General features: G+C 42.4%; 2 protein-coding genes across 2 annotated transcripts; both read right to left on the bottom strand.

Annotated features, from left to right (window-relative positions):
- Positions 1-1,764: 1,764 nt before the first annotated feature.
- LOC119052911 (olfactory receptor 13-like) lies at positions 1,765-5,614 on the bottom strand. Its single transcript, XM_053663130.1, has 2 exons — positions 5,589-5,614; positions 1,765-2,722 (listed from the first exon to the last, which is right to left on the bottom strand). Exon 2 carries the CDS (start codon positions 2,716-2,718, stop codon positions 1,765-1,767), a length of 954 nt encoding a protein of 317 aa, XP_053519105.1. The 5' UTR covers positions 2,719-2,722; positions 5,589-5,614.
- Positions 5,615-10,033: 4,419 nt separating this feature from the next.
- LOC119057855 (olfactory receptor 2A2-like) lies at positions 10,034-10,963 on the bottom strand. The gene has a single exon (XM_037156790.2). The coding sequence runs from the start codon at positions 10,961-10,963 to the stop codon at positions 10,034-10,036; it is 930 nt and encodes a 309-aa protein (XP_037012685.2).
- Between the last annotated feature and the right edge of the window lie 1,878 nt (positions 10,964-12,841).

Below are 12,841 nucleotides of genomic sequence, written 5' to 3'. Positions count from 1 at the left end.
TAAAATGATATAAGCAATGATGAGAAATTAGGAATCTTCATGACTGGTCCCACTATAACTTGCCATGGTACTCCTTTTTAACTCTACAATGCTATTGTAGGGTATACTCCACCAAAATGAGGGAGTAAACCAAAAAAAGACGAAGACATGGCATTAATGAACTAAGGACTTTAACACTGGATCTCCAGGATGGCAACGAGCACACACGTGTAGGAGACCAGCACCAAGCACAGGGGCCCCACTAAGACAAGCACAGAAGCAACAAAGGTGACAAGCCAGTTGAACCCAGTGGCAGCACAGGCCAACTTGAGGACAGACAGGATCTCACAGAAGGAGTGGTCGACTTCCTGAGACCCACAGAAGGGCAGCCTCAGTACAAAAAACACAAGGACAAGGGCCAGGGGGAAGCTGAACGCCCAGGATGTTCAGTAGCAAATCGCACTTTATTTGTCTCAGTAAGTCATAGTCCTTCTTCTTTTAAACTGATAAAAGTATGTAGAGTATAATATTAATAAGTACAATTTTGAGCTCATTATAGTTTCTAGATTCTGCTAAGTATTTTGCCCATAGTATTACCTCTCAATAAACCTTAGTTAGTGAATTTACTTTACACATACAAAATCTAAACTTCAAAGAATCTAAGCATGCTTTGTAAGAAAGAAATCCATACATTTTCTTCTTTAAAAACTCTTCACACACACATAAAACATAATTTTAAAAGTAAATATTCCCTTTGATTCAGTTTAAGTATGCAGGTTTAATTTAGCATACAATTTAAGGAAAGTTTTGAAAAAGTCTCAATACAACCTTACTCACTGCTTCTTAACTGTGTTCTACCATTTCATAATTGTGTTAGAGATTCGTGTTACATGGTTATTTAAATCACCTCACATCTCTTACTTTAAAGAACAAATTATTACTGATCATTTATAGTCTTGTCTCATTGATCTAACAGTCATGACAGCAATTACACAGTCTGCTCTTATTTGTGAGAAACTTCTAAGTTTTGGTCATTTCCCATAGGAGACAGGTGAACAAACCAATGAGAGAAAATGTGCATTCTCCCAAGAACTCTCAGCTACGTCCATTCTGCCTTCTTCCTCTCGCCCCCACCATCCCGGATCTCCACCTACACTGCAGAGGCAAGAAATACTACAGTGGCAGAGAAAGTTCCAATGTGTCTGTGTTTCAGCCTGACATCTTTCAGGGTTCTCTCCTTGTTGTTACTTCCATCAGCGTTACACCCTTAATCTTCTTTCCCTTGAAGTCCTAGCTCATGCTTTTCCTAATTTAATTTCTTGGTGCCTCACAAAACATTACTGTCATAAACATACACAGGAAAACAACCAAATATTTTAAATTTAGACCAATTCTTGAAGATAGCCATTGCCAAATTTAAAATATTTCAATAACTACTATGTAATCAGTCTCAACTCCTATATTTTAAATATTCTGCAAATACCTTGGTTTATTCAATAAAATTTTGTCTATAAATCCTGATTATGGAATATATAAATTTATTTCATCTTATTCAGAATATCCTTCATGACCATATTACAAGTGCATGCACCAAGTAGAGAGCTGGAAGAGGGGCTCATTTCCTTGTGCAGCATCCTTGTAGAGAGCGACTAAAATGGGCTTTCTCCAGAGATAGTGACAGAAGAAGTTCAAGGACATGCAAAGGATGCCCTAGGCCTACAACATGTCTCTGCATTCCTGTGCACATATCGGGTAAGGTAACACACTGGGTCTGTTTACACTAGGTTATTTTTTATCAGTGAGGCTCTCATGACAGTGTCTCCTTTTCAGCCTCCTTCTCAGAGCAGCGTTGACTTCTCTGTTCCTCAGACTGTAGATCAGGGGATTCAGCATGGGATTGAAAAGGCTGTGAAACAGGAGGAGGTATTTATTCCGCTCCTGGGGGTCCCCATGTTGAGGTCCAACATACATGATAATGGCTGTGCCATAAAAGAGTCCCATCACACAGAGGTGGGAGGAGCAGGTGGAGAAAGCTTTCCGGCGCCCCTCTGCTGACTGGATCTTCAGGATGGCACATAGAATGTGACCATAGGAGACCACAATTATGAACACTGGTCCCACCAGCACCAACACACCCGAAACCATAATCACAACCTCGTTAAGGTGTGTATCTGCACATGCGAGTTTGAGAAGAGCCAGAATTTCACAGAAAAAGTGATTCACTTTCTGGGGACCACAGAAGGGCAAAAGTAACAGTAACACCATGTCTACTAGGGTCAGGAGGACTCCTATAGTCCAGGAAGTCAGTGCCAGGGTGAAGCAGACTCTCCAGTTCATGATGGTAGAATACCAAAGGGGCAGGCAGATGGCCACGTACCTGTCGAAGGACATTACCACCAGAAGAAAACATTCAGTGAGAGAAAAAGTCAAGAAGAGAAAGGTCTGAATTATGCAGTCAGCAAAGGAGATGGGCTGGGCTGGGCTCAGGAGGTTGACCAGCATCTGGGGCACCGTGTTGCAGGCATAGGCTATGTCCACAGTGGCCAGGTGGGAGAGGAAGAAGTACATGGGGGTGTGCAGTCGGGGGTCCAGTGAGATGAGCCCCAGGATGACCCCGTTGCCCAGCAGCGTGAAGGCATAGAACACAGAGAAGACCCCAAACAGGAGCAACTGCATCCTTGGGCTGAGTGGGAATCCCACTAGGAGGAACTCTGTGACAGAGGTCTGGTTGCCCCCCATTGTCCTGGGAAGGAACAAGGGAGAGAGCTCAGCATGTCTGAGTTCCTGAGGGACATGATTAACATGGTAGACCTGTGTGTATCATCGTTTCTTCCCTCAGAAAACATCTTCAGTGACACTTCTGTCCTGTTCATCAGTTACTAAGTGAGTACTATCTACACATGGCAAATGACACAGAAAGAATTTTTTCTCCCTGATAAATTAAATGCCAGTGTCCTATTACACTGTTCAGTGAATTTTACCTTTAGTTCCAAACTTCCACTACAGTTCCTAACACATTAACAAGCCTACTGCCTCCCTATCAGTGAACACTTTCCTCAGTGAGCAGGACTGCTTTGGGGGCCTGCCTAAGAGGAGTTCCAACCCCCCAGTGCACACACGGACACCGTGGGGATGGGGCTGTGGGCCTGCATCTGCACCCACACACGAAGGTGGGAAGGAGGATGAGGAGCCTGTGGGAGATCCTATCAGGAGATCTCACATTTTCGTGCCTTCATTAGATGACTTATTGGTCAGCCTTGTAATTTTTACTGGCAGCATCATCTTGAATTAAGTTGAGACCATGGAAGACAGACTGCTACCACTTTAGCTGGATTTAAGAGACAGAACTTTCTCTTTTGACTTTTGTACCCACAGATATTCTACTCTGATCATGCTATTTTTTGATCAGATATTACCCATCAAAAACTTATCCCTATATGAATATTCATGCTCTATGCCTGTATGTGTGGATAAATATATCTTATGTATATAGTTAATCACATATGCACATACATAGACTTGAATCCTTCGCTGCACATATGTGTATATCATGTGAATATCATGTGCATATAGGCACATCTTCTGTGAATATAATCCTTATTATATTCTTAACCCTATAATGAACATTTATATTCTATGCCTGTATGTCTGTGGAGAATGTATATATTATGTATATAGTTATATACACACATATGCACACACATGCATTTGAATCTTTACTATGTGGAAGACTAGTTGCTACTTTCTGTATTATTTTCTACTCCTTCACTACTAAAATGCTGCTTGAATGGTTTCTTGATGGGTCATGGTCAGGGATTTAAAACTACTGATCAATATCCAAGGCAAGAACTAAAGCTCTAACTATATACTCACATCCTTAGAACCTTTAACATACTTTACAGCTTAACTCTAACAGAAAAATATTATTCATCATGAATCTTTACTTTCCGTGGTTTATCAATGTTTAGGAAAAGACTTTGTCCCAGGGTGGGTATTTTGAGGTTTGACTTGTAACAATTAAACCACTGCTTCTGTTTCCTTGTCTGTCTGACTCCATACCATTCTTCTATCCAGCATCCATCTGAATTTAACTAAAATAAGGACCACAAAGAAAAACTCATAAATGCAGTCCTATATCAATTCTCCATTCAAATTTCCTTACAAGTTAACATTTGCAAGGTTTGATAAGCAAAAGTGTGAAGGTTTCACCCTGATTCAAAGGTAGAATCAGAATTCACAACAGAAACACTGGGAGATGATATTGTCTTCATCCAAGAAATAACATCATAACAGCTGGAATCACCTTCGTGAAGAAAGCTGGCTGTTTTAGTAGGACCGAGCTGTATGTCAGTGAATGATTTAACTCAGAGATTTAGATTCCCATGTGATGGGAGAAGTTGAGCAAGAAAAATGCTGAGGTCTCTTCCAACTATAGGATTCATTAGTCCTAAATGTACAGAAAAGTGTTAGCCATTTTCATTTCAGCTTTGTTGTCACATTTGGGGAGAAAGAAGATAGCTATGCTAATTCTAAAATGTCCTAGGATGAAGGTCACAATAAACTAAAGAAGAAGGACCAGGGAGTATCATCTCATCAAGCTCCTAGCTGCTGCAAGTAACTAAAACACAAAACTAAAATCCACAGATATTTAATAAACATATTCAATGTTCATCCATATGTCTTGGCTGAAGACATACAAGACAATTCATATCTGCTGTTGTATGGAACGTGCCTGGAGTGACCAGTCTCTTAAGACGACTCAAAAGATGATAATTCTCATATTCAAATAAGTCACCAAGGAGCTTTTCACTTTGAAAAATAAAACCTTCATGACACTCTTCAAGGAGTTCATCATCACCAAGCCCTTATTATATGAAATGTTAAAGGGACTTATCTAAGAAAAAGAAGTTAAAGAAACATGAACAGTGAAAGGACAGCAAACTCAGTTATTAAGAACCACACCTAAAACAAAAGCAAACTAAAAGGACAGCTAGATCAGGAGTGGAAACATAGAAATGAAGATCTCAAGGAGGGTTAGCAATAGGGGAGTGGGAGGAGGAGAAGGGGAGAGAAGGTACAGAAAATAAGTAGCATAGACAGTAGATAGAAAATTGATGGGGGGGCAAGAATAGTATGGGAAATATAGAATCTAAAGAACTCGAGACACATGGTCATAAACTAAAGGGGGGGTAATGGTGGGGATGGGGGGGTAGGGTGGAGGGGAATGAAGGGGGAATAGAACTGTAATGGCATAATCAATAAAAATAAATAAATAAATAAATAAAAAAAAGAAAACCCCTTTTCTGGTCAATTTGCTCCATTATTTCATGGAAGCATGATTTAATTTCATGGCACAATGGAAAGACTTTCAAGAAAAATCTCTCAAACACCTAGTGTATCTTATCATTTAAAGAAGAAATGTTACACTAAATGATCAACCTTAGGTGTCTCTAAATGAAGTGATGTCTGAAATTGTCCCATTAGCTTTGTCTATAGATAGCAGCCTCTGGCACTGACAGACAATAACAATCCTGTTCCACTGAGATTTTTCATCACAGCCTGTCTGAATTTGAATAGTGAACAAAGACTGGACAACATAAGAAACTTACCACAGACTCACAGCTAAAATTGAGAAGACCAGCTGAATGTGACTGGGGTTGAGCCAAAACACAGCAAGAAAGAGAAAAGTATCTGATTTAGTGTTGAAATGGCCATCTCATAAGCATCTCTTAGGAGAAAAGGTGCCTCACAAGAAGAGATGATTTATTCTCTGCTCCACTCCACCACCTCTCAATATACTTCTGAGTGTTTGGTGTAGGGAGGGATAGAGACCCACCAGGGACACTGCCATTAACTCCCTTCCAGAGGAAAGGGGCTCTCAAGGGACTAATCTCTGGTGTTCTCCACAGGGACACCTGTAACAAGACACTGGCTACGATGGTTCCTTCACTGACTGTGGGGTGAATGGTCATACATTTCGAAGCTCTAGAATGATTTCTGGGACTCCTTCACACATTACAATGACCACACCATGCATTCACTTTGGCTCAAGAACTCAATTTCCCCACCAACTAACCCTCCAAATATAGTAGGTGGTACACCTAGGGCAGCTGGGGCCCATAGGTTTTTTCTAACCTGTAGTCTTGGCCGAGTTTTATGTCACACCTGACCACAACATGTGTCCTTTGTATTTTTCTCTCTTTGAATCAGATGGGAATCCAACAGGGAACAGAAATAGTGCTGGTGTTGTACAATAGTAGACAGACTTCCATACAACAGAATGGTTACAAAGATACTGGAGAAATACAACAGTAAACACAGAGCTCTGGGATGAACAAGTAGAACTACATAAAGCTGCGCTCCCTAGGGTTCAAGGATATAGAGCAGAGGCTGGGTTATAAGAATCCAGAAGGTCAGTGGAGTCTGGGTTCAGACTTGACCCTATGAGGAGATGTGGTGCCCCAGTGGCACTGTGGCCACAGCAAGGAATGATGAGCCTGGCTCTGGGAAGCTGAGTACCTAAGGCTGGGCAGGGGGCCTTCACTGCCTCTGCCAAGAGCTGTTGGGCAAGGCTGATAAGAGCAGTGGGCAGACAGGAAGGAGCAAGGTCCTTTTCCCTGCTCCAGGCTCCCAGTCTGCTTTACAGCTCCCTACCTTCACAACATAAGGAACTGGAAGCCACGAAAAGAAGTAATCTGCCCTGGCTGGTGTGGCTCAGTAGGTTGGAGTGTCAGCCTATAAATGGAAAGTTTCAGCGTTTTCTTCCTGGTCAGGGCTCATACAGACCTGGGTTGTGGGTTTGTTCCCAGTTTGCAAACACACAGGAGGCAAGCAATGGATGTTTCTCACATTTATGTTTCTCTGCCTCTCTCCCTCCCCTCCCCCTCTCTAAAAAAATGATAAGCATGTCCTTGGGTGAGGATTGAAAAAGAAAAATCATTAGTCCAAATGTCCCAGTTTGGTTAAGAAAAGTTTTCAGCTGGATACCAGATGCAGGGCCCTCAAGTTTATCAAAAAAGAACAACCTCCACATCACTTATACTGAGAGCTCATTAAGTTGGGACAGACACAAGAATTACTTAAAAAACACTACTGTGACGATCCTGATCACCAGTGTTTTAAACTGTGCGTCTGAGAGTTTTGCTATTTCTTCATTGCTTAGATTTATAGGCTGTGGGGCTTTGAGATCTTCTAGAGTCATTTTTGGTCTGTTTGTGCCTGTTAAGTATGAGAAGCGGAGTCTTGAACTCCCAGGTGGCTGGGTTGTGATGCTGTACGTGGAGGCGGGGTTAGAGCGGGAAATGGCGGCACCCACCCCTGCTGCTTGCTGCTGGGGCTGCTGGCTCTCGTCCAATCGCCCACTCCCTTGTTTGTCTATCCACACTCCACACACGAATGCGCGAATGCAATACCACAGTAAACCCACAGCCCTGCTTCCTCGCTGTTTCCCAGAGATTGCTTGCTGAGTTGCCCACCAGATCCAACCCTGCGACTGGATTCCGCTCCCCTGAGTCAGTCTGACCGAGTTCTCCTGTGCTACCCTGCTCTGCCACCTGCTGGTTTCCCCCTCTTACCAGTCAGGCTGAAGAATTTTTTGTTATCAGACTTTCGAAAAGTTCAATTTTCTGTGTTCTGGCTGTGTTTTCTGTTGCTATTATTTAATTGTTTCTAAACTTGGTTGTGTGAGGAAGCACAGCGTCTCCACCTATGCCTCCATTGGCAGAAGTCCCAAAACTACATTATTGTATGTTGTAGATTTTGCTATTTACTGCATATATGTACCATAATTGCAGTTACAGAACACCTGCAATTATTGGTTCACAATTTCCCTTTAACTCTTTCCTCTGTATCTGTAAAATTTATACAGTCTCCATTTTAATGACTGTATAAATAGCTCACTGAGTGAAAATGGAATAATTGATCACTTTATGATTTTATTAAATATGAGTTTTAAAACTTTCATTTTAAAGATAATTTCAGTGGGCAAAAAGTGAAGGGCACACACTTATTATTCTCATCATGTCTGTTCACTCTCAGTGTGAGATACAGAAAGACTCTGGAAGTGAGTGGCCACCCTCACGTTAAAGTGGATTAAAAGAGCAGTTTATGTTAAACCCTAAGAGGCTACCTAGGTGTGTGGGACGCATCCCTGACCATTGTGTTTGATAAGTAGAAGGAATAAGTAAAAGTCAATTTGCCAACAAGGAAAAAGAGCCAGCCACACTCTACTAGTCACCTACAGCCTCTGGTAAAATGTCCTGTGTCAGAATAAATAGTCTCATGAGGAAAATGACACAGACCTGGACTAACCAGGGTGAATTTGCTAGTGAAAGGCACTGGAGAACATGTAAACAGTCTGTGCATCTACATCATTCACAGGTCAACACTCAAAAGTTCCTGGGGACCATACACAGCCCAAATTGTTTCTCTGAAACCAATGCCCAGTTCTACCGTTTGTTAGCTACTGGCTCAGTAGTTGCCCCCAAGGTTGTAAACAGTGACAAAGGCTTCTACACCAAGGAGGTAAAATAAGACAAGGCAACCTATTTAGCACCTGCATTTGGACCCAACAACCCCACAAGAAAAAGCACCTGAAGGTCAGCCAGGGTCCTGCCATCTGGGAGCTCCTGTAAGTGGGAGCTGCAGACCCTCTTCTTACTGCTTGACTGAAAATAGGGCAGAATTGTCAGAAAACGTTTAGTCTTTAATGGGCTTGACCCAGTTGGCAGCCCTGGGGTCTCACTGGAGGGTGGGCTATGACATGCAGTGTCTGCCCCCTGCCACCAGAAAGGAGACAGAAACTCTATTCTCCTGCTTCTGCTCTTGCCCCCACAGGACACAAAGCCACAGAGCACTGCTCTGAGATGATGTCAGTCATTACACAACCCAAATACTCTGTGCTGTTTGGGTTTTGTGCTTCCCAGCACTGCCCTGGTCCCCAAACCCGGTCCACGTGAACCCAAGAGGAAGCAGGACCAGTGTGACAATGAGTAAGCTCCTGGGATTAACCTTGATATTTAGGCTTCTTCCCTCTGTTATTGGGGTCCATGAGTTGCAGCAGAGGTGGCATGAAAGTCCCCAGATAAACCCATCAGAGTCCAAGTGACAACTCAAGGTGTTGATGTGCTCTAGACAGTTGGTTATGGAGGATGCAGGAGGCGGTCTGGGAACCCCAAAGTATGGTCAAGGTGTCCCCATATGGTTTATTAGAACCTGGCTGAGGGAGGGTTTTCCAGGGCACAAAACATTGGAGGTACCCTCTAATCTCTACCCTCAAGTGGGGAGATTCAGGGTCCAAGCCCTTCCTGGGAGGGAAGAAAAGGACCCTCTCCAAGGTGGCTGCCCTCAAAGCTTCATGCCTCTTCTGGGACCAGGAGAGGATCTGCTACCTAAGAGTGTCATATATATTTTTACTCTGCTGTACTCTCATACTCAATGTAATGGAGTCAAAATGTTAATTTGGAAATCTCACATCAATAAAGCATGCAGCTTACTTCTATCATTCCTTACTGTGTGACTCCAGAATTTCTGGGATCATGACCTGAACTTCAGAAAACCGAGCAGTTACGTTTTGGGAACATGTCCACCTGTGCTCTAACTCCACATTTCCACAATAAGAAACACATTGGGAAACGCAAAAAATGGTTCCTGAGCATACGAAAAGCCAGGTGCGTGCTGGGCAAACCATAAATATTGGCACCTATTTTTTCCCTTTTTGTTTGAAGGTAGGGGTAGAATCTCATAGGGCATTACTTTTGCTGTGCTGTTTCCAACTACCACAAGCTGATAAGAAGTCAAATATTTAAGTACATGAGCCAGAAATACAATTTTCTCACATTTAATTTCTTCTCCATGCAATATTCGTGGCTTGAAAATAATGAGAATCACTTTTTTAAAAAAAAAAGACTAAAAATTCTAATAATTTAGTTGTCCCATTTCAACTTCAACAGCTGTGTTCTTCTCTGGTACTTTATCCTATTTTCAGAGCTAGAAGTTGAACAATTCCTATTTGTATATGAAACTTCTACTTGGGAGAACCGTCTGAGTTTTCCCTTCACCTGGACCTCACCTGCAGCACCCTACACAAGGCGTCCTTCACCTGAGCATTCCTCAGGCTGTAGATGAGGGGGTTCAGCATGGGGTTAAAGAGACTATGAAACAGGGACAGAAGTTTCTCCTTCTCCTCTTGTTGACTGGAGTCAGGGACCATATAAACCACCATGGCACAGCCAAAGAAGAGCCCGACCACACAGAGGTGGGAGGAGCAGGTGGAGAAGGCCTTCCTGCGGCCCTCCCCAGACTGGATCTTCAGGATGGCCCGGAGGATGTGTGTGTAGGAGAACAAGACCAAGCAGAGAGGCCAGAGTAAGAATAAGACACAATCAGTGATGATGACCATTTTGTTGAGCCAGGTGTCAGCACAGGCCAGCTTAAGGACAGACAAGAGCTCACAGAAGAGATGATTTATGTCCCAAGACCTGCAGAAAGGCAGCCTTAGAAGAAGAAGCACGTGTATCAGAGCAATAATAAATCCACATGACCAGCACATGGTGGCCAGGACTGTGCACACAGTCCAGCTCATGATGACAGTGTACTGAAGGGGGTGGCAGATGGCCACATACCGATCACAGGACATTGCCACCAAAACCAGACACTCTATGTGACCAAATGCTAGATACAAAAATGTCTGCATGATGCATGGGACAAAGGAGATGGCTCTTTTCTGGGTCACTAAGTTTGCCAGCATCTTGGGGACATTGTTGGAAGCATAGGAGATGTCAATGATGGCCAGGTGGGAGAGGAAGAAGTACATGGGGGTGTGTAGTCTCTGGTCCAGACAGATGAGCGCAAAGATCATGCTATTTGCCAACAGACTGAAGGTGTAGATCAGGGAGAAGACCCAGAAGAGGAGCAGTTCTGTCTCTGCGCTGAGCTGGAATCCCAACAGCACGAACTCTGTGGCCCATGACCAGTTCCCCTTCATTCCTTACAGAGACCTGGTCAGGAACTGAATTGTGATAAAGGTCAGGGCTGGAGAATCAATACAAAGTGGAGTTAATCTCAACATGAGCTCAGAGAAAGGTTGTATCCTTGTCACTCCTTGAAAGCTTCCCCTTCTCCCCAAAATTCGTTACCTGTTTTTAACTTTCCTATAAAATAAATTTTAACTTATATAAAGCAGTCAAGAATTATTCAAAGAACTCTAATATAACAATATGCCCAGATCTAACAAATTTTAGTATTTATTTTATATTTGCCTTATAATTCTTTTTCTCTATATTATTATATATGAGTACTGGTTTTTTCTAGAGAACTTGAGATTAAAGTATGAATAGACATCATACCCATTACCATTAAATTCTTCTTTTTTCTTCTAACAAGAATGAAGACATTCAGTAATCTACCACAATTTTCAAAATGGGGCAATTTGATATTGACAGGATTTATTAATGTGCAATACTCTCTCTACTTCCCTCACACTTGACCTAATTCAAAATGACATGTGATATTTAATGTCATTCATTTTTAGTTTCCTTCATCTGAAATAGCTACTCTTTCTGCCATTCATGACCACTTAATTTGGTAGATCATAGAGACTTTTTTCACTACAATATTCTCCAGATGGTACTGCATGCAGTTTCTCACTGTTTGATTCAGACTATTCACTTTCTGCAGGGAAATTAAGTATCTTCCATTGTGCTTCATGGGCAGGTACATGAGGTTCACTGTTCCATCACTGGTGAGGCTCACTGGGATGACCTGGTGAACATGGTGCTTCCTGAGTATCCCCACTGTAAAATCTTTATCTTTTTCTCTAATGCAACTTCTGGAGCAGCCATTAAAGTTACTATATAATATTCTGTTCCTCATAGAGCTTCTCAGCCACTAATTTCACTGCCAGCTGATTATCCTGCCTGATGCAATTACTAGTAATGATTATTGAAAAATGTGGTAACTTACTCCATCTGTGTTATGGAAAATGACAGAAGCCACATCAGTATGGCAAATTCTATTCAAACACATTTGCACACAGTAAGTAATGTTGGAAACATATTTCAACCCTGAACATGAAGAATAATGACTTTGTTGAATGTAACTCAATGTATTTTAAATCAGTAGGAACATTTGTTTACTAACTTTTTAGTTTTGTGTCTTAATAAATGGATTATTTTAATTTAGATATAGTAATCATTTTATTTTTATTTTCATTACTACAGTTATCATTTTGCTATTAAAAATAACCAACATGAAAATAAAATAGAAGACAGATTCAATCTTGAAGGAGACACACAGTGGAACAGAAAAGAAAATATGGTGAGGGCTTCTGGCCAAGGTGGAGGCGTAGGTGGAAATATTGTAACTTCTCCTATGACCAAGTTTATGAACAATAAAGATTTAGAAACCAGAACGCAACCAAAATAGAAAATTTAACTGTACCGAAGTCCGACAACAACAAACCATTTATCTAGACTGGTAAGACAGGCAGATGCGGCAGCTGGTGGTGAGGGGTTGTAGCAGGAAAAAGCGGCCAGAGGGACCCAGGCGTGAAGGCAGCAGTTGGCAGATCCCAGGTGCTGGTGGGAGGGGGGGGGGACTGGGACGGGCAGACACAGTGAGGGGGCAAGGTGGCTGGCTGACTGTGGTCACACTTTCACATGCAGATTAACCAGGCAAAGGAGTGAGCAGTAGACAGACCACACAGCCCAGGACCACAGGGATGAGAATTAAAATCTAAAAGCACCAATTGGAAAAACTTTCGGGGGTCGAGGTGCCAGGAGAGGCTCCCAGGCTCACAGAGAGTACACTGGAGAGACCCACAGGGTCCTGGAGGGTGCACAAGCTGACACATCCAGAAACCAGC

Source organism: Artibeus jamaicensis, unplaced genomic scaffold, assembly GCF_021234435.1.
Source record: "Artibeus jamaicensis isolate MK-2021 breed Jamaican fruit bat unplaced genomic scaffold, CSHL_Jam_final contig_1044, whole genome shotgun sequence".
NCBI classification, from domain to species: domain Eukaryota; kingdom Metazoa; phylum Chordata; class Mammalia; order Chiroptera; family Phyllostomidae; genus Artibeus; species Artibeus jamaicensis.
The sequence above is the reverse complement of the archived record's forward strand: the minus strand, read 5'-3'. Positions and strand labels throughout refer to the sequence as shown.